General features: G+C 32.6%; 1 protein-coding gene across 1 annotated transcript in view; it reads left to right on the forward strand.

The window, feature by feature from the left end:
* Positions 1 to 23,803, forward strand: part of LOC142332762 (uncharacterized) — a 689,554-nt gene that overhangs the window by 336,409 nt on the left and 329,342 nt on the right. The window contains exons 2-3 of the mRNA XM_075379377.1: positions 4,652 to 4,854; positions 20,882 to 21,117. Of these exons, the coding sequence (XP_075235492.1) occupies positions 4,652 to 4,854; positions 20,882 to 21,117 (439 nt within the window). The remainder of the gene's footprint in view (positions 1 to 4,651; positions 4,855 to 20,881; positions 21,118 to 23,803) is intronic.

The following is a 23,803-nucleotide window of genomic DNA, read 5'->3' on the forward strand; positions in this document are numbered from 1 at the left end:
CTACACTCGTACATATCATCCTCATTCATCCTCTGAAGTATTATCTGAACGGTAATTACCAGAGGCTAAACAGAAAAATAAAGAAAGGTAGAAACTGTTGAAAACATTCTACTCAAGACCTTTTTAAAAAATATTTGTACAATCAAGATGAAGTAACTGGAAAAAGATGAGAGCGATATGAAAGTATTATTTGTTCAGACTCATGCATCATTTCCTCCTCATTAATCTATATATAAAAAAATGTTAAGTTCGTTTGTGTACGCTTCAAAAACTCAAAATGTTCTTCACCGATTGAGCTCAAATTTTAGCACGATATATAACCCGCATCAAAGATTGTTTTTATCTATTTTTTGCATCAGTCATATACCCGCTACCGCGAGAAAACAGTTTTTTTACCGGTCAGCTGTGTACCAGTGACCGCGCCATCTGCCGGAAGCGAGGGGAACACTCGCCATACTAGCTAACGACAACCGCATTCATATGTGAAACAATACCTGTTCCCAATATATTGTTTATTAACCAAAAAAAAAAACGTATCCACTTGCATCTGATTCAGATTATTATACAATCTGAATTAAATATTCACTTTAATCGAGGTACTTTTGTCGCGTACTCGTGTACTCGTGTCGTGATTGAGCTGCGCCTTTCACCAAGCCCTGAATTTATTAGAAAACGACCAACAGTGGGATATATGTATTAATGACGCGTGCAACACTGCACATCCAAACCAAATTCGCACATTATTCGAAATTATATTGACCGCTTGCTTCCCTTCATCTCCCACAGAGTTACGGGAAAGATATTGATCGCATATGGCTGAGGATATTTTGCATAGAGTACGCCTAGAAAATACCAATATGACCGTGGAATTTACAGAAGGCATTTACAACGAAGCATTGATAAATATTGAAGACAAGTGCTTAGCTATTGCAAATAAAGTTCCTAGTCAATTGGGAATGCCAGCACCCACCCGAGCTGCTATTGCTTCATTTGATGTGGATTTACGCTCTGAACAGAGTTACAACATTGGTGATCTTCAGTCATACGTCCGATCAAACATTCCCAAATTAACGCGTGAACAGAAAGGCATTTATGATCGCATAATGCAAATGATAAATGACGGAGTTGGGGGGGACCTTCTTCTTGGATGCGCCAGGAGCAACTGGGAAAACATTCCTCATTAGATTGATTCTAGCAACGGTTCGATCAAAAAATGACAATTATCCTGTTGCGGAATATTAATCAGCCAAAACTCTGCAACGGCACGCGACTTGCAGTTAAGAAATTGATGAATAACGTAGTGGAAGCAACGATTTTAAGGGGCCTTTCAAAGATGAAGATGTCCTCATTCCTCGAATTCCCATGATCCCGACCGATATACCATTTCAATTTAAAAGATTGCAATTCCCAATTCGATTGGCATTTGCAATCACAATCAATAAAGCTCAAGGTCAATCTTTAGAATTGTGTGGTTTAGATTTAGATGCGGATTGCTTTTCACATGGGCAACTGTATGTTGCGTGTTCCCGAGTCGGCAAACCAGATAGCCTTTATATCTACGCAGACAGTGGAAAAACAAAAAAATATTGTATATCCACAAGTATTGCAAAATTAAACTTCTATGAAACGTATGCTTTGTTTTGTTTCTCATTTCTCATCCATGCAACCACAATGTGCCACAGCGAAGCGTCGCGGGTAGAGCTAGTTATAAATAAAGAACTATCTGTCCTTATTTGTGTAAAGTATAAAGTTATTACAATTCAGTTGGTCTAATTCAGTAGCTGACATTAAGAGAAGATCACAACTAATTATTATATCGTTTAGTCAAAAGTTCAAACTTCATTATTTTAACATTTATATACAGTAAATTATATATATTATTCAACAACGTAATAGACAAATTAAGCATTTATCGTATACTGTATTCTTTGAGTCAGTTCACTTCAATTTCAGCACAACTAATTACATTTTTTTCTATAATTTTATTTCAGTGTAATAATAACAACCAGTTTTTTCAGGTACTGCCCGATCTGAGTATGTGTGCTTATAGGTAAATGCAATACTGCTACCAACCTGCCACACCTGACGTAGCTGCAGTGTAAATGTAAATATATCGGTAAATGTGGAACAGGTCGACCACACCTGAGACGTATGGTTAATTGACACCCAACTTCCAAAGAAAACTGGTATCCACATTCTAGCACTCAACTCCATATAAAAACAACTGATTTATTAGGATTCAAACCTTTATACCTTTCGATTGAAGATCAGCTGATTTTCAACCTCCGGTTTAATCTAGTGGTTAAACTTGTCATAAAAAAATCAGCTGATTTTCGAAATCGATAATTCTAAAGTTCAAATTTTTATAAAGGCAGGTGTTTTTATGCGTATTTAAATGTTAGAATAATGGATTTACCGATTTTCTTTGCTAGTTTTTTTCCTGTTTAGCCTCCGGAAATCAAGGTCAGATATTACATCAGAGGATGAATGAGGATGACATGTGTAAGTATAAGTCTTGTACAGTCTCAGATCGACCATTTCTGAGATGTATGGTTAATTGAAACCCAACCACCAAAGAACACCGGTATCTAGTATTCAAATCCGTACAAAAGTAATTGCCTTCACTACGATTTGAATGTTGGAACTCTCTTCTTCGAAATCAGCTGATTTGCGAAGACGCGTACACCAGTAGACCAACCCGGTGGGTAGTTCTGTGGTAGTTTATTTTTTTCGTTTTTATAACATCCGGGACCACCGTTAGGTATTGCTTTAGAGGATGAGATGAATGATTTGTAGCGTGTATGAGAATGCAATGCCAGACCGGGATTCGAACCCGGGACCTCCGGATGAAAGACCGAGACGCTACCCGGGACACCCCAAGTGTGGCATTCCCGCCGGGTTTCGTTCTGTGGTAATTGATTTCAATTAACTACACGTCTCAGGATTGGTCAAGCTAAGTCTGTTCCAGATTTACCAATATATTTAAATTCACATTGCAGCTGTGTCAGGCCTGGTAAGCTGGTAACGGTAATGGCATTTGCCTATGCGCATACGCAGAGACACACCCGGATCCGGTAATATCTGGAAAAAATGTTAAAATAAAATATAATTTATTTATATTGAGAAAGGAACTGGCTACGTATCCTGTAATTCTTGACTTTTCACATTTCTGCAATGGTTCTTCTGCTTAATTAATAATTCTGGATAGTTCATATTTGCGTTCTATTTCTTAACTATATACATAACGCATATTACGAGTATTACATAACCGAATTCATTTTTGTTAACACATAATTTGAATTCACAGAAACGTATAATTCAGTGCTACTTTTTACTTTCTTGTACTTGGTAAAAGGAAGTATCGTAATCGCGAAAAATTTCGGTTTTCAAATTTCAACGGAAATATCCATTTTGACCACCCCTAAATCTATTTTGACTAATTTCGGCGTGATGCCTATACGTATTTATCTAGCATAACTCAAAAACGATTAGCCGTTGGATTTTAAAATTTTAGATTTAAGACTGTTGTAACATCTAGTTGTGCACCTTCCCTTTTGATTGCAATAGACTGAACCAAAAGTGTCCAAAAAAAGCTCGAAATCCCTAAAAGAATTGGCTTTTAGACTTTTTTTTAAGTGTAGTAATAAGCCGCCGTCATTGAGAGCCGTCGATATATAAATAAGTGGTACTTATTTTCGTTTGTTCCACAGTTATAGCCAAATAAAATTTTAATTAATGAAATATTTGGTCTTACAAGAGGAAGGCACATCGGTTCAAATCAGACTTCATTTCCGATTGTTTTTTAAAATTTAAATATATTGATTTATTAATAAATTATTAACCTTTGATTGTAAAAAGTTTTACTATAAATAATAATTCAATAATAATAAAAATATATATATATATGAAAAAATATCAGAAATTATTAATGAAATAAACTTTTATGTCATTTTCATTATAAAAAAAAATGTTATGAGTAATTTAATACATGTGATGTCCACATCAGTTTTTTTTTTTTTTTTAATGCAGATTTTATATTACGTATAATTTAACGAGGTCTCTGAGTTTAATAGGTACTGATTAAAGATCGCTAGCAAAGAAATTTAATTACCTTTAATAAACTAGTGGTGAGCTATTTATTCTGATAATACTTTTTCTCACAGAAGGAAATAACATAAATTTGTTATTTTGCTTTTGGCACTGTTCTTAGTAATTTTGAAATTAGATGCTTATTATTCTAGAGCTATCAGCAGCGACTAATATCTTATGTCAGGTTACAAACGTTTGGTTACGGCAAATAAAATTAGTTTTTTAAACTTGACTTGTTCAAATAGGTGTTAAAAACAGTCATATTTTTTTTTTTTATGTAAATAAAAGATATTAAAATATAATAATAAACATTAATAAAATTTCATAGGTTTTATGAAAAAGATACTGTTGGTTTTAATTATTATTATTTTTTTTTTTCACCATGAATTACATGCTAAGCTCACCGTCTTAGTAACATTTAAGCGTAATATAGCGAGTCGGTTTGCAGCAGAAATATGTGTATAAAAACTGCAGTTTTAGAATAGTAAGACCTAACTAACCTCATTGTGGATCCAGATTATTGTTTAATCATATTTATTTACTTATTTGTTTTTTTTTTCAGGTATCATTACGTCCTCGGGGCGTATGGTCGGAGAGAGACTAAGTGCCAGTGGAACAAGATTAGATACAGGTAGTCCATTAGCTTGTACAAAAAGCAGTACTGAATCCTTGAAACCAAGTAAAACATTTAAATCGGTATCCAGACAAAGCCTACTTGATATCGTCTCTTATCGTCTTGGTGTCAGTCGTAATAAACATAATCAGGTATGTTGTATTATTAGTCATAATTAGTAAGATCATTTAGTAAGGATCTACCGGTATCTTATAGTGGTTAACTAGTAGTCGTAAATCATTTAACAGCTGATTTTCGAACTCAAAGGTTCTGAGGTTAAAATCCTAGTAAAAGTTAGTTACTGTTATACGGATTTGAATAGGCAGTGGATACCGGTGTACTTTGGTGATTGGGTTCAATTAAACGCACATCTCAGGAATGGTCGGCCTGAGTCTGTAGAAGAGAACACCTCATTTACTTATCCTCATTTCATATTGGGATCGAAGGGTGTGTTTCTGTGTTTCTTGTTGTTCATTAGTTGCAAGGCGGATGTTCTTCTCCCTGGTGGTGGGAGGGGGGGAGGAATTGAGATGTTCCTTAGTTGAACAGATTGCAACGTACGCATTATGAAAATAAGATAGATTATTTAGTAATTAAAAAAATTGAGTAATACAACTTTAAAATTAATACGATTTTACATTTCATAATAAAGTAGAATTTTTCAGTGTTGAACGGGTCAATTTTTATTTGTTCCAACCACCTCTTATAAGGCCAGATTGAAATACAATGAGGTAAATGCATTTTTTTTTTGTTGTAGATGAGTCTGAGAAATGCCATTTACAAATGACAACCCCTCATAAATGGAATAGTGTCGAACTCGCACGGGTTCGGCTAGATATTATTAAGAGCCTATGTGTACTCGCACCCTACCGACTAAAACTCCTATATCACCGTTTCTCCTCCTCCGGGGCCGGTCCTGAAGTTTAAGCATTGCGCGGGCCCAGAAGATGCCTTTAGGGTCCAGGGGTCCAGAGTCCCTTCGCTTCATCACTGTCGCCCATCCGCACAAGTGCAGACGCACGACGTCTCCACAGGGGGCTGTCCTTCGCCCCTTCACCATCAGGTCACTTTCTTCGCCAGAGTTTCAGGTCTTTTATATGCAACTTCCTTGCTGGGTGATCTTCAGTCCTCTTACCAATCTGGGTCGTAAATCAGTCGCTATCCCATCCTCTCGCTTTAGTTTTCAGGATACTTGTTGCTAGGTGTACCTTATCCCACTCCGCTCTTCCTATCAACATATATGGAACTGTTTTTTTCAGCTTAACCCGACATCTTGTCTGATCAAATCCCACCGCTGGCATTGGCAAATGGTGTAAATGCATTGGGTAGATGAGGTAAATACATCTTAAAAAACATTTTTTTGTCCGTGATATCTTTTTGTTTAGAGCATTTAACTCTTACGGAAATGTACAGACTATTTAATGAAGAAACGGAAAGAACTTAAGGATATTTGATAAAAATGAAAATAAAGAAACAAATTCATACAAACATTTGTCTAGGAACGCTTCGTTTTCAACTTCTGTAGCTGGCGAAAAATTTCTTCTTCAAAGGCAGAAAAAAAGCTTTACTGAAATTATTTGAATTTAAGTAAAGGGGTAGTTTTATGTAATGTTTTATTTCAAAAAGTGAAGAAAAATGTTCAAGAACTTTATCTATAATAATTTAAAAGAAAAAAACAAATATTGTAAAACTCAAAAAATTGGTTCACAAAACACATTGTTTTAGCTCTTACGTACAGTTTTTTTTTGTCTTCAGTCATTTGACTGGTTTGATGCAGCTCTCCAAGATTCCCTATCTAGTGCTAGTCGTTTCATTTCAGTATACCCTCTACATCCTACATCCCTAACAATTTGTTTTACATATTCCAAAAGTGGCCTGCCTACACAATTTTTTCCTTCTACCTGTCCTTCCAATATTAAAGCGACTATTGCAGGTTGCCTTAGTATGTGGCCTTTAAGTCTGTCTCTTCTTTTAACTGTATTTTTCCAAATGCTTCTTTCTTCATCTATTTGCCGCAATACCTCTTCATTTGTCGTTTTATCCACCCATATGATTTTTAACATTCTCCTATAGCACCACATTTCAAAAGCTTCTAATCTTTTCTTCTCAGATCGTCCAAGTTTCACTTCCATATAAAGCGACACTCCAAACATATACTTTCAAAAGTTTTTTCCTGATATTTAAATTAATTTTTGATGTAAACAAATTATATTTCTGACTGAAGGCTCGTTTCGCTTGTGCTATTCGGCATTTTATATCGCTCCTGCTTCGTCCATCTTTAGTAATTCTACTTCAATCTTCAATCTTTTACATTCAATCTTCACGCGAAGTAAAAAATTGAAGACTGAGTCGATGGGAGTAGAACTCACATTGCGAGTCCAATAATTTTTGAAGATACAATTAATAATAATCGTTATTGTACTGTTTTTTTTATCAAACTTCGTTAACAAAAGTGGAAATCAATCACGGTTGGTTCCAACAAGATGGCGCCACAGCGCACACAGCTAACAATGACTTTTTCACGAAATGTCTTCGATGAACGAATCATTTCGAGGGGGTTTGTAGCCTACACGATCGCCCGAACTGGTTGCCCGACATTATTGTCTATGGGAGACATCGACAAAAGCAGCGTATCGCAACAGACCACCCACTGTTGAACTAAAAACCGCAATAACGGCATACGTACGAAACATTCCAGTACATCAACCGGTTGAAGTATTTGAAAACAAATTGAAACGTTTTGTACTGATGTTGGATTAAATATTTTTCAATAATTTTTATAAACTATTCCAGTTATTATGATATCCGTTTGTATGAAATAAATAGAAGTACAAAGTAATAGTTAAGGAAGTTTCTTCGTTACACATCCAAATTCCAATCCACAGAAACTTTCCGAACTCACTGTATAATAATTTAAACAAACAGGCGCCGGTCTGATTTGTGCGTATGTTTATATTGTAAGTGTCTATGAGCGTACCTAAGAATTTGATGGGATTTTTCTATTATTTAAGTTACCGAAATGGAAATCCTGTTGGCTACATATTGTACGGATTGTTAATATTTTTAATGTTACAATATACGAAGTCTGTTCAAAAAATATGTAGACTAACGTCATAAAACAAAATTTACTTTATTTAGAAGTTACTTGTCTGGGTCCCCTTCAAAGTACTCTCCTCCCCGACGCACACACTTACCCCTACGGTGTTTCCATTTTTGGAAATAGTCCTGGAACGCTTCTTTTATGGTGATCTTCAGTTCCTTCGTCGCATTTGCCTCAATGTCGGGAATCGTCTCAAATCTTCTTCTTTTCAAAAGTCTTTTGAGTTTGGGGAACAAGAAGAAGTCACAAGGAGCGAGGTCAGGTGACTAGGGTGGGTGAAGAACAACAGTGATCAAGTGTTTCGCCAAAAACTCCCGAGTTCTGAGGCTGAATGGGCTGGAGCGTTGTCGTAATGAAAAAACCAGCGGTGCATTTTCAATTTTTCGATCAAAATCTTGTAATCCAACTGATATCTCAGACTCTTCAGCAAGCTCTCTGATGGTCAGACGTCGATTTGCTTGAACCAGGGTGTTGATTTTGTCTATGTATGAGTCCATCAGTTGACGTGGAAGGACGTCTAGGACGCTATTCGTCTTCAATCGTTTGAAAAATATCTTTTAAACATCCATGCCACTTAAAACATGTCGCACGCTTCATAGCAACGTCGTCGTAAGCCGTTTTGAGCATATCAAAAGCTTCACTCGTAGATTTTCCGAGTTTAACGCAAAATCATTACAGCAATTCTTTGCTCGTTCAAGTCACCCGTTCTAAAAACCGCCGAACGAAAAAACACACTTCACAAACAACCGTGTTGCTTAGCAACCAATAATGATATTTGCAATCAAAAAACTGCGTTGTAATCAGCTGATCTGTACGGACATGGCAATGCCAAGCGGATTTGACTGGAACCAACTGGACCCCAGCGATTCAAACAGTTTACGTATTTCTTGAACAGACCTCTTAGGATAATAACTTAAATATTCACTCGGGTTAAAATCATAATTGTATTTTATTTTTTCAAGTAGCGTTTATTATAAATGTAATCGTTTTTTTAATTTATTTCATAGTCGGATAATATTCGTAATAAGATCGTTTAACCATATATATGTGTTGTTTTTTTTCCAGAACTTAATTTCGCTTTGATTGTTTACACGCTGTGTTTGATATTTACGTGGATTTTAATATTTTTTGCAACTTAATTCGTGCGAAGTTAAAGTCTTGATAAAAATTTTTTTTTTTGTCTTCAGTCATTTGACTGGTTTGATGCAGCTTTCCAAGATTCCCTATCTAGTGCTTGTCGTTTCATTTCAGTATACCCACTACATCCTACATCCCTAACAATTTGTTTTACATATTCCAAACGTGACCTGCCTACACAATTTTTTCCTTCTACCTGTCCTACCAATATTAAAGCGACTATTCCAGGATGCCTTAGTATGTGGCCTATAAGTCTGTCTCTTCTTTTAACTATATTTTTCCAAATGTTTCTTTCTTCATGTGTTTGCCACAATACCTCTTCATTTGTCACTTTATCCACCCATCTGATTTTTAACATTCTCCTATAGCACCACATTTCAGAAGCTTCTAATCTTTTCTTCTCAGATACTCCGATTGTCCAAGCTTCACTTCTATATAAAGCGACACTCCAAACATATACATTCAAAAATTTTTTCCTGACATTTAAATTAATTTTTGATGTTAACAAATTATATTTCTGACTGAAGGCTCGTTTCGCCTGTGCTATTCGGCATTTTATATCGCACCTGCTTCGTCCATCTTTAGTAATTCTAGTTCCTAAATAACAAAATTTTTCTACCTCCATAATCTTTGCTACTCCTATTTTCATATTCATTGGTCCATCTTTGTTATTTCTAGTACATTTCATTACTTTTGTTTTGTATTTGTTTATTTTCATGCGATAGTTCTTGCGTAGGACTTCATCTATGCCGTTCATTGTTTCTTCTAAATCCTTTTTATTCTCGGCTAGAATTACTATATATTCAGCAAATCGTAGCATCTTTGTCTTTTCACCTTGTACTGTTACTCCGAATCTAAATTGTTCTTTAACATCATTAACTGCTAGTTAAATAAATAAAAACTGCTAGATAAAAAATTATAAATAAATAAATTAAAAAAGTTAAGAAAACATCTATGTTTAGTCGGATAAGTTTTTGTATTGAATATTTGTGTGTGTGTGCGCGTCCTCGCGCATGTGCGCACGTGCTAGGATATACAGTTATTTATCTTTATTGGAAAAACTAGTAATTAGAATTTTTTTTTTTTCTATAATCCAATTATTTAATTAACAGTAATAAGATATGATCTACAATTATTTATCTAGCGAATAAAATTTTGTCTCTCGATGAAATAAGTTTGTTTATCTCAAGAAAGTTTGATGATAAACATCATGTTTACCGAATAGGATATTAGACGAGTTGTACAACGTAAAGCAAATTAATATAAATTAATTTTTGTCTCTTACTTGAACTATTTCGTTCATATTATTACATTTGTCTGATAAATAAATTTAAAACAATGTGACTCAAGATGTTATATTTCAACTTATTTTTTATATAAAATAATTGTTACATAAAATATGGAGAAAAAAATTAAAGTAATGAAAATATTGCTTTTTATTCGGATTATAACATAGGTGCAAACCTAATCTTAATTTTAATAACTTTTTACGTAGAAGAAAGGTACAAAAAGTTTTTCTTTAATGATAAAAATTAAAAGAGTTTCAGCCAAATACAAAAAAAAGAATATATATTTTTTAGAGGCGGGGAATAAATTTTAAGAAAAAACTTTTTTTTAAAAATTCATATATACATATAGGTTAAACTTAACAAATTTTTTGCTTAAGAAAATTTTTTCTAATTTTAATACCCCGTTCAATAAAGGTTAAAATAAGAAAAAAAAGTTTAAAAAAATGCTTTTCTATTTTATGTCAGGAATATATAGTTTAAAAAAAATTTTATGATTTCGTAATACTTCTATATATAAGCATAAACGTTCCAAAATTTTTTTTAAAATATTTAAATTGAAGGAAGATAGAGAAAAAGTGCAAAAAAAACATTTATCCCAATTTTAAAAGATTGGGACTGAACATTTTTTTAGATTTTTCCATACAGATTTTCTTTAAAAAGGTTTTCTCTAAAACGCCTCTTAAGAAAATTAAAATTTGTTTTTTTGCGATATCCTCCCACCCGCTGAACGAAATATAAAAAATAAATTCTAACAAAGCCCCATTTATAGAAGAAATATTTCAGCGAAATTTGAAGAAAATCGGTTTGGTCAATCCTGGGATATAAGGACAAAATCAGTGCGGCACATATACGTATTTTTTTTTTTTGGTCTAGATAAACTGGATGGGCCCTAAAGCGTAAAAATTGAAAAAAAAAAACAAAACCATTCTTACTCCATTTTTTGCCCATCTCTTCGGACTGCAAAGCCTCGCGATAAAAGAATAGCAGGTGGAATGGGATACCACGACTAAGGGAATATCCTTGTATAAGTTTATACAGGATCTGGGGGAACGGTATGCCCGAGCTCGTTTTTAAGGGCAACGGGTGCCCGGATACTCACCAACCACGCTAACTTGAACCGATATCTGTTTCGATTCCGCCTGATGAGCTGTGCATCTGCGGGGAGGTCCAGTCAAATGAATACTTGATGTTTGACTGTCCTGCTCTTGGGGTGGTCAGAGACCGGGCCATCCTGCAACTTAGAGGTCAAGGAGAAAATTGGCCACTCACAAGCGGCGAGTCAGTGTGGCGAGAGCCGCATTATCGGACCGTGGGGGAGTTTCTAGATGCGGATGCTTTGTTCAACCGGCCGTAGTTTGCTTAAGGGAAAGACTCTTACCGATTGCCGTGGAAAGCTAATCCTGAGTATGGCTGATCACCAGCCAGTTATGGCTCTAAGCGCTATAAAATGGTGGACAGGTACTTGCTGGCATTCAGCGACCTAGATCCAGCAATTCGCTGCCTAGACGAAATAATTTTATTATGGATATCATATATATTTTTAGTAGTTGACGGGGTGCGCCTGCCCATTTTAGCAAATATGTGACAGTGAGCGGTTGGGATACGTAAGCCGGTAGTGTATGGCACCGCGCTTTGTCAACTTACGCTGTTAGGTAAGCCGGCCTCCGTGGCGCGAATGGTAGCGTCTCGGCCTTTTACTCGGAGGTCCTGGGACGAATCCCGGTCAGACATGACATATTTCACACACGCTACAAAGTATTCATCTTATCTTCTGCGATAATTGCCTAACTGCGGATCTGGAGGTTAGACAACAACAATAAAAAAATATAAATATTCTAGCTATATTTGCCGGGAAAGTAATAATAATATTGAGTAAAATTTATGAAAATTGTTTTAAGGTGTTTCCCGTCAAAAGTGTAAAGTTAACTTAAAAATTCTAAACGATCAGATCTCCCACAATATAAAGTATGCTAATTATATTTAGGATCGAGTAACAAAATATTTTTGTTGTGGTGTATATAAGATAAACTGTGTCTAAATAGATTAGAAATATTTCCCCTCCCGCGTAAAAAATGTAAGATAGCTATTTTTAATGTTCTTGTGATAAAAACCTTCCACAAAATGTTTTTTTATTAAATAAAAAATTGATAAAATTTACTAAGACATATCGTTATTCAACGATGAAATATCTGCATCGATGTCGTTTAAATAAATTTTCAAAATATTTAATATCTTCATCTGTTACGAATAGGAGAATTATAGACATTTATCTAAAAACCTTTCGTCTCTAATAATCTTTAACATCTGTACCCAGCAATTTTGGATAGGCTAAATTTGATTTCTCCGGTCTCCTACACATTTAACCAACCAAAATGTCCTTTTATTCTAGTCTTAGTTTTTTATTTTGCGTTGCGTACCCTTAAATGCAATTATTATCTCTATAAATCAGTTTTTTCTGTAGTTTTAATTTTAATGTTATCGGAAACCGAAAACGATTCAGATTGACGTATGGCCAGTCTGACCTTAAAATGTAACTATGTTAACATTAAAATAATAATTTTTAAAAATATGTTTTTTATCTCGGAGGCATAGATATTTTATTAATTAATAATTATTATAGAAAAATGGCGGGCCTACGGCAGGCCGCGAAAATGTTAATTAATTTATGTTTCATTACAGATAATTTGGTTAAATGTTTTTATCAGTTGTAACTAAATAACATTCATGAATTTAGCGTATTAACAACAAAACTTTTACAAAGAAAACCTTAAAAATTCTGAACATTTTTAGCTGTTTCTTGAGTTGAGGTTTTTTAATACAGCTTAGTATTAAAGTTCTAATCCCGATGTTTTCTTTTTTTATCCTCAAAGTACAAATATAATTGTAGATAAATGGTTGTTATAAAGAAGTATAAATCGTTGGTACGCTGCGCGCAACCGCCCGGCGCACCACGTGGCCGCTCTGCGCCATTAGGAGCCAATATAAAAATGTGAGCATGTACATCAAACAACAAACAAATCCACGCACCAAACTTTTTTATGAGAAAGAAAGATGATTTCTTTATTACAGGCATGCAGAGGACCACGCAAATAATATTTTTATTCTTTTTGTTCTAATTTTACCTCTTTCTCCTCCAAAATTCTTTCATTCTTCACTATACGTTGTTCTTCGTTTGTCCAGCGCATGACCTCTCTTTTCTTTTCAATGTTTTATTTCTATATTTACTTTACTTTGGCCTTCCTTTACTTGTTTTATGTTTGGGGGCGGTGTTTTATATCAAAATCTATCAAAAGGATTTTTGTTCAATCTACCCATATCCATTCGAATCGTATGTCCCACAAAATTTAGTCTTTACGTTTTTCTTGGGCCATGGATCGTTCTTAAGGATTCCCTTTCAGTTTTTAAAAGTGATTCTAGATTTGTTATAGTGGTAGCGTCTCGGCCTTTCACCCAGAGGTCCCGGGTTCGAATCCCGGTTAGGCATGGCATTTTCACACACGCTACAAATCATTCATCTCATCCTCTGAAGTAATGCTTAACTGTGGACTCGGAGGTTAAAAAAAAAAAAAGATTTGTTATATTGAAAGTTTCTCTCCCATACAGGATTATTGATTTCAGTACTCTTGTCTTAATTTTGCATTTCTGGATAAAATTTTCTTTTAAATATTTTTATTTAAAAATTTCAATCACTAATAAACTACTTTCAAACGCCTACTTATCCAAATCATTTGAGCCTATTATTTCGCCCAGATATTTAAATTTATCTGTGTATTTAATTAATGATACTTTTCATTTATGTCTATTTTTATTGTTTTGATGATTGTTTAACGATCAAAATTATCATATAATTTTAAATTTAATTAATTGTACTGTATTTTAAATAATTTTTTGTTTTTCAATTTATTCCTTAACTATTTTTGGTTTCTAATTATAGAACCAAAAGAGTAACTTTTTTTGTTGTCTGTTCTCCTTTTTTTTTGCTTGGTAATTTGGCCATTTGGTCCGTGAGACATGGTCATTTGTAGAGTGCTATGCGTGGTCGGGATGCGAACCTGGAATCTCTGGATTAAAGACCAATACCACCAGTCCACCACGCAGATCGGCAAGATTTTGCCTCAAACGTCTCTTCTTTAATTTTTCTCTTTATTTCTCATTCTGACAAGCTACATAATTTTTAACATTTTTCTGTACAGCGAAAAATTTCTTTCTAATATGTAATGTATACTCGATTCCAGCAAATTTCTCTTCTGCATAAAATTTCTCATGGGTTTTATAAATCCATGTTACTCGTTCCATTCTTTGGTGTTAAAAAAAAAAACAATCTACACGTCTGGTTATATTGTTTTCTTCTGTCGTATATTTTATTCCCACTTTATTCTTCTTCCTTCATTTTACGCTTTTTTATTATTAAATTTTTCCTTATCAATTATTCTGTATCATTTATTTCTATTTGTAACTCATTTCTGCCTTCACTCAAAATTAACCAATGTTAAAATTTTTATTTTTCGGATTATTACTATTTTCAAATGTTTCTTTTAGTTCATTAATTTCTATTACCATAGAAATTATCACACACACACCACACACACACACACACGCACATTTATACATATACATATAATAATATATTATATTAATTATAACATATAATAAATTAATATGTACATGATATTTAATACAATATACACAGAGTGATTCAGGAGGAAAGAGAAATGATTGGGAAACTTACTATATATCCTGAAATAAGGAAAAACGTTCATACAAATATATCGTCCGAAAACACTTGGTTATCGAGTTACAGCTAGCAAAATATTTCGTCCGGATTTCAGATCTCCCGATAAATCGAAGTCATATTGAAATTTTTACGATGAAGTTATATAACTGTAAACTTTATGAATTTTTAAATTTTTTTGAGTTGTAAATTAATAAAAAATATTCAACACTGTATCTCCCGTAATATTCATGACAATGTTAAACAGAAAAATTTGGTGACGAAAAACACGTTTTTTAGGTTTGAAGTACAATAAATTTTTTAAATATCTAATAAATTCGTAAATTTTATTATCAAAACTTGTAGAGAATTAAATTCTGAAAAATTTATGTAATAAAATCTATGAAAATGCACTTAAAGAACTTAAAAATAATAAATCAAGCAGAGAAGAGCAAACAGTTGCAGAAATTTGGAAAAATGCAGGAGAATCAGTTAAGAAATTTTTGGTTAAAATTTGGGAATCCGAAAAACTTCCAGAACATTGGACGACAGCTATTATACATCCTTTACACAAAAAAAGGCGACAAGACAAATCCGGACAATTATCGTGGAATTTCGTTATTAGATTGTACGTATAAAATTTTATCTAGAATTATTTACAATAGAATTAAGAACCAACTAGAAAGCGAGCTAGGCGATTACCAAGGTGGTTTTCGGCCTTGGCGCAGTTGCCCAGATCAAATTATTACTTTGAAATTACTTATAGATATTTATAATAGAAATCAAAAACAGATGATTATTTCTTTTATTCATTTCAAAAAAGCGTACGATTGGATACATAGGCCTTCGATGTTAAAAATTCTGAGAAATCTCGAATTGGATTCTAAATTGGTAAATATGATGGGTTTAACATCGACAAATACAAAATCTAAAGTGAAGTTTCGTGGCGAATTTTCCGAACCTTTTTACATAAAATCCGGACTGAGACAAGGCGACGGACTTTCGCCTATATGATTTAATTGTGCACTAGTATTTCTGATGCGCGAACAGTTTAAAATTAATCCAAAAAATATTTACATAGGATACAAAAGAGATAACTTAAATTTAAATTGCCTAGGATTTGCCGACGACTTGGCTTTATTAGCTAATAGTATCGCAGAAGCCAGAATACAAATAACAAGTACAGAAGAACTTGCGAATAAAATTGGACTTAAAATTTCTTACGAAAAGACTAAAATTATGGCTATAGATCCTTTAGATATTAATTATGTGAATATTAATGGAAACAAAGTAGAACTTGTAGAAAAATTTAAATATCTTGGACAGATCATTACTTGTAATTGTAACAAAAAACAAAATTGGACTGAAAGATTTAATAAATTATTTAAAGCGCTACAAGTAACCAAAAATACTTACGACAAAAAATCGCTCTCAATTAACACTAAAATTAGACATTACAAAAATGTGGTTAAACCGGTAATTACTTACGCGAGCGAGACTTTATTTAGATTAAATCAGTAAAATAGGACTGAACCTTTGATTAAAGTCGAACGCAGGATTCTTAGAACCTGCATAAACAAAAAATATAAACACGAAAATCAGTACAGATTATCGCCTAATAAATTTCTGTACGAAAACTTGGAATCCTTAATTGATACTATGAAAAAGAAGCGAATTTCTTTCTGCGCACACTTCGTAAGATTACCGCAGGATAGGATTACTAAGAGAATTATCGATCAAGTTTGGTCTTTAAAAAATCCGCCATTATGGATCAAAGAAATTAAAGAAGACATGCAAGAATTAAATTTGACTTGCGAAAATTTACTTAATAAATCCGAAAAATTAAAATTTGTTATTAAAGATCCGAATAGCGACTTTAAAGTAAGAACTTTTAATTATACAAAAAGGGTTTATTCAGAAGAGGATCGTAAAGCAAGATCATTAAGAATGACTAAATATAAATATTGGGAGAAAGTAAAAGCTAAGAACTTAAAGGCCAAAAGATCGGCAAAAAAGACTTGAATTATTCTGACAAAGTGGTCCTTTGCGGCCTTAAATGTAATAATAAAATAAAAAAATTCTATGAAAATAAAGAAAAAAGATATATTTTTTTATTATTATTAAAAACATATTATATTTTAATAATATATAACATATTATGAATAATATTAATGAAAATTAAAATCAGCTGTTTTTAGTACAAAAAATTAAGATCTTTGAAAAATTAAAACACTATTAACCTGCTTTTAAAAAAAAAATATTCACTGTGGTTTTTACTGAATTAACTAACAATAAATGTTGAAAATTGTACCTTTGACATCGTCGCACTTTTCAACTCGTTTCTTTACATTTTGTGTCACCAGCCTAATGATATCTTTGTGGTTCCTTGATGAAGACAGCAGCATTGAGAATGATAGCGATCAGTTCATCACGTCTGTCTACTTTTTTCTTGTATATATCGTATTTTATCCATTCCCATAAATAGTAACCTAAGAGATTAAGATCGGGTGATCTGGATGGCGATTTACTGGTTCTCTACGTCCAATCCATTTACCAGTAACTTTTACAAATAAGAATTATCTTATTTCGACCGTGAAATACAGGTTATCATAAAAGAATGGTGCGGTTTCAGTAATTCATAGGAAGATTGTAGGGAAATTTCTAGATGTTATATTGGTATCCCTGAAAGCCTCCAACCCAAAAGTTTGTTTATCAGCAGTTGTAACCACAACGTCAGTTCTTGCATTGTTGTTGCGGTGAGTTTAGTGAGTTACTATGTTCTGGGATAAAGACAAAGCAAAGTGTGTTTTATTGATGGCTGAATTAAAATCCGTAATCTTAGTTCAACGTGCGTTTCGACGTGAATTCGGAAGAGATCCACCACACAAAGATAACATAAGAGGTTGGTTCAAACAATTCGAAGAAACCGGATCGGTTAAGAAACAGAAATCAACCGGCAGACCGAGTGTACCGGACGAAACGGGTGAACTAATTAGACAATCGGCAATTAGAAGTCCTGGGAAGTCCATCCCCTGTCGAAACGTCGAATTAGGTATTCCAAAATCAACAGTTCACAAAGTTTTACATAAAAAACTGAAATTACACGCTTATAAAATCCAGATATTGCAGGAATTGAAACCCGATGATGGTGTAAAAGTTACAATTCACGAATATGGGCCTCTGAAAACCCACACGCACTTATTGAGAAACAACGCGATTCGCCTAAAGTTAATGTTTGGTGTGGTGCGATGAATAATCGTGTAATAGGACCTTTCTTCTTTGCTGAAAAAACAATTAATGGACTCGTGAATCTTGACATGTTAACCGATTATTGCTTTCCTCAGCCGGATGAATTTGAAAACATTCATCGACTTCATTTCCAACAAGATGGTGCTCCCCCGCACTTCAATGCATCGGTCACGGACGCTTTGAACGAAAAATTTGGAGATCGATGGATAGGCCGGCAAGGACCCATACTTTGGCCTCCAAGGAGTCCAGACCTGACACCTTGCTAGTGGGGCTACATCAAAAGCGTTGTTTATACACAAAAAATTCGCGACCTAAACCACTTAAAAAACAAGATTAATGAAGCAATGACAACCATTAACGAATTAACTAATGTTTGGAAAGAAATTCAGTATCGTTTGGACATTTGTCGAGCGACTAAGGGCGCACATATTGAAATTTATTAATTATGTAAAAAAATTTTGAGACGACACATTTGAAAAATAAAAAACATAAACTGAAAGAAATTCTGTTTTAATTAAAACCATGTTCAAAACCGCACCATTCTTTTATGATAACCCTGTATACTGATGATCCATCAAGTTGGTAGTATGTTTAAATTCGTTTCCACCAATGAAAAACTTTCAAGCAGTGTAAAAAATTCATTGTTAAATAATTCCAGATAATTTCTTTCCCTGACAGGGTTCTATTATGAAAGGGCCTATTAATTGGTTGTCAGTTATACCATATCAAACGTTCACCGTAAATGGTTGTTGGAAATTTGTTTAGACTACAGCATATCGGGTTTCTTCAGACTATCGATCTGAATTCCCTTTGTTGTTTATGCCAGTACGGGTATAAGAAGCTTCGTTCAAAAATAGTACGAACGGGATTAAGTGTTAATTATTGTTAATCCTTGACAAAACTTCAGTCGTCTAGCACGGTAACCAATCTGGAGGTGTTGAACTTTCTAAATATGTTAAGGACGTAGTCCGTGAACATGTAATGTCCTCCATGCTGTACTTTGTGGTATGTTGAGTCATTTAGAAATTCCTCGCGTGCTCGTTGTTGGATCACCTCATGAAGAATTAATACGGTAAATTAATATAGTAGTTTTTGAAGTAAATTAAAAGTATTTTAATTTTTCAAAGGTATAAATTTATCGCGTTAAAAACAGCTGTTTTTTTAACTTTAGCAAATTCATAACATTTTTCTGTTAAGTTTTAATATATTCTGTTTTTAATAATAAATGTTAATATTTTTATACACTTTATTACATCAATTTTCTCAGAATTAAATTCTCGACAAGTTTTGATATACAATTTACGCTTTTATTAGTTATTTAACAATTTTTATGTACTTCGAACCTAAAAAAATTCTTTTTAGTGACAGAATTTTTCTGTTTTACGTTGAATACCATGAAAAATAGATTTGATACAGTTCTGGGACCTGTTTTATTCGATTTTTCAACTCAAAAAACTTAAAAAACCATTAAATTTACTTGTTTTATAACGTCTTATAAAATTTATGACCTTATTTCATTGGGAATTGGAATCCAGCTGAAATCTTTCGCTAGCCGTAATAGTATTTATAAAGCGTTTTCGGTCTACGTTTGTATGAACTTTTTTTTTAAATTTATGCTCCAGAATCAGTTCCAAGATTATTTTTCTTTCCTCCTAATCATCCTGTCTATTAAAAGTTAGATTACGTATTTTATCCTTCCTTGTAATTATTTTTAATTAAAAATTAATAATAAATAAAAAAAACCTAGGGGCTATAAGGGACAGCAACAGCTAAAAAATTATTTTGAATATTTTTCGCAAATTGTTCAAAATGTCTCTTAAATTGGTACAAATTAATAAAACAAAAACCTTGCTATTTTTATCAGTTTAAAACTAAAAATTTTATTTTTAATTCTTTTGTTATATTCCTTTATATAACTATCAGTCAAGTATATGGAATATACTCCGGAGATGTTAACCCTCATTTTCTTCTCTTGATTTTTCATGCAGATTAAAAAAACAAAATTAATTTATATTCCCGTTTAATTTCCTGGTTGTTTCATTAAAGAAAAAGATGACAAGAAATTTTCATTAGAATATTCAAAGAAACATAAAAAAAATTCGGAAATAGTTTTTTCTTTAAAATAAAAAAGTTAGAAAAAATTGAAAGTTTTAGATAAAAGTATCAATTTATCTCAAAGGATATATTTTACAGAAAACTCTTTAATTATTTGCTATTTTATCCTTGAAGGATCTCTGTTGATTATTTTCCATAAAAGAAATTTTCTAAGAAAATATAAATGTAATTGTCCAGGAAATTAAAAACTGTAGAAATTAATTGAATTTTTTTTACAACAGGGTAACTGGTAACGGGAAATGAAGGAGTATTTTTGTTTATAATGTTAAAAAGAAAATAAATCTATTTATCTTCAGTATCATAGACACTTTTGATCCGTTGACAGATGTTTCAATCCCTTTCTCTTCCTTCCCCGATTCTTAATTATTTCCTTCCTAGATTTAATCTTAAAACATCTTTTCTTTTTTATCATCTTGTACTTCAAACCTCAAGGTTATTAATTTTTTCGATTACTGTTCTCACAAACCGGTTGATGATATTCTACTTGTATTTTTGTACTAAGTATTTTTTTTTTTATTAAAATTTGTTTACATGCAGCAACATAATTTATTTATTTTTAAAATGTTCTTGTTTTACAGAGATATTTTTCAAACTCGCGTGATTCACTGGCAGCTGCTTACGTCAACCGTGCGGCCGCTGTCAGCTCAGTATCCGAGCTAGATCTCAGCCGCAAGGCACGCCGCAGGGAAATCCGCGGACACCTCAAACTGCCTGCCTCAGTGGCCTCGGGTGAGGCGCAACGCTGGGCGCCCCACTCCCGGACGTCCCCGGCTACCCACAACGGATCTCTTAATCCGGTCTGCACACCTGATCGGTACGTAATTTTTCTTATTTATTTTATCATTACTGTAATAAACTGATATAAATACAAATTGCCGCATCGTCGGCGAATTGTAAAATAAAATACATTAAGTAAATTCTGATTTCCATTAACAATAAAAGATTTTGTTGGAATAAAGGATTCCATTTCGGATATTATTCCGCAGTATATTTTTACACGATGCGGGTCCACAGAGGCGTGGATGTACAAAATGAGGGCTTAAAGAAAAACGTTTTATTGGTTATCTAAAATGATACACTACAGTACAACAGATAAATAAGATATTTCCTGAACTTTCTACAACAGCGCTTACTTCTTCTACTAATCCTCTTTTCGTTATTCTCTTTCTCAGTTATTGATAACCTTCTTTAATTCTTCCTTTTCTCTCTTCTTACTTTTTCATTTCTTCATGACCTTCTTGTAATTGTGTTCATACTTTTTTGTCATTATATCGATTATCTTTCTCTCCATCCTATTTTCTTCCTTACTTTTCTCTTCGTCCATTTACTTCTATCTTTCTTTGTTTTACTTCCTTCTTTTCTCCTGTTGGTCTTTTTTTTTACTTATCTTTTCATCCTTTCATCACACCTTTTTATCGTTTCTCTTCAATTGTTTCCTTTATACCTTCTTTCTCTTTTATTTCTTTTTATCCTTTTTTCCTATTTTTTATCCTTCTATTTATCTTACATACCCTTTTCTTCTTTTCCCTCATTTTTTTTTGTTTTCTTTTACGCATTTCTTTTATTCTCTTGAACTTTTTCAACTTTTCATCTAACCCGATTTTAATGAAATTATTTATCAGACAGTAAGGATTTTCAATATATTAAATTCTTAAGATATTTTGAGACTATTGTGATGTTCTAACTATCCCAAAAAGTTGTTTAAGTATTATAGAGTTATGAGGTAAATTAAATCGTTACTTATCACAGAATTTACTCGTTTTGTATGGTACTATAAATAATATGAAAGAAAAAACTTGCTACTTCAACGAACACATTATATTTCTGTAAAAAAAAAATTGTTCATTGTTCATTGATATCTAACTCGCGTGAGAAAGACGCTTATTGTTCTCAAAATTTCTATTCTTAGTATTTTATTTTTTATTATTTCTACTTATTTTAGTCTTACTTTTTCTAAGATTTTTTTTTTATTTTCTTTCATCCACTTTTTACTCTGATATTTATTTTTACTAAAATAGAAATACAACAGTTTTTTTTTTTTTAAATGAACATTTAATTAAATCAGATATTTATTTATAATATTTTTTTTTATGAAAACGTTAGCATCAACAGTTTTGTCATTAGCCCGGTGGAAATCAGTAGCGTATGAAAAGATGCCATGCCTGATCGGTATTCGAACTTGGAAACTCCGCACGAAATGCCGAGACGCATTCCAGTCAGCTACAGAAGTCGATTATTTAAGATATAAATTGAGCCAACCAGTATTTATAATATTTTATTAGGCTTGATAGAAAAAGAAAATGACATTGACAAGAAAAATAAATTATTTTCTAAAATATTAAAATTTCATCCGTAACAAAAAATAAAAATTGTTCTGGACGAATAAAATGTATTTTCTAACAATCTTCAACAGGAAGTTTGTAAGAAAATTTATTTTCCTTTACATAATTACATCTGAAATGTTTTAGGGAATATTTTGTCTTGGAAATAAAAGGCTTTTTAAGTAAAAATTAAATTCAAATGATCAAAGGCATATTTAAAATCAATTTCCATCGATTTCTCATATATATTTATATATATATATATATATATATATATATATGTGTGTGTGTGTATATAAATTAAAAAAAAAAGTATTATTTACTTTTTTCCTATACAATTGATATAGGATAAAATCTCATATGTTACTGCTTTTTTACTTCTTTGTACGAAGTATTGTAATCGCCAAAAATTTCGGTTTTCAACGGAAATATCCATTTTGACCATCCCTTAATCCATTTTGACTAGTTTCGGCGTGACGTCTGTACGTACTTACGTATGTATCTCACATAATTAAAAAACGATTAGCCGTAGAATGTTGAAATTTTGGATTTAGGATTTAACAGAAATTTAGAACTAAATTTATCGACTTAACCAAAAATGTCCAAAAAAAGCCCAAAAAAAAAAAATAGATTTTGGAGTTTTTCTTAAATGTAGAAATAAGCCGTCATTGAGAGGTTTTCAACTGTATATCATAAGTGATAATTATTTTCATTGGTTCCAGAGTTATAGCCAAATAAAATTTTAATTAATGAAATATTTAGATCTTACAAGAGGAAGGCACATCGGTGTAAATCCGACTTTTTCTTTTATTAATTTTTTTTTGCTTTAAATATATTGTTTTATTAATAATTATTTACCGGTAATAGTAAAAAAAAATAAATACAATAATACAATAAAAAAAAATATATGAAAAAAATCAGAAGTTAGTGAAATAAAATTTTGTGTACTTTTCATTTAAAAAAAAAAAATTGCATATTTAATTTAATAAGCGCACAAGGAAGTCGTAGTGCCCATATCTTTTTTTTTTTTTTAACCTCCGGGACTACCGTTAGATATTGATTCAGAGGTTGATATGAAATGGAAATTTTTGTAGCGTATGATAATGCTATGCCTGACCGGGATTCGAACCCAGGATCTCCAGATGAAAGTCCGCGACGCTACCAGTCGAGACGTGGAGG

The sequence above is a fragment of the Lycorma delicatula genome, chromosome 12, assembly GCF_047948215.1.
Source record: "Lycorma delicatula isolate Av1 chromosome 12, ASM4794821v1, whole genome shotgun sequence".
Classification (NCBI taxonomy): domain Eukaryota; kingdom Metazoa; phylum Arthropoda; class Insecta; order Hemiptera; family Fulgoridae; genus Lycorma; species Lycorma delicatula.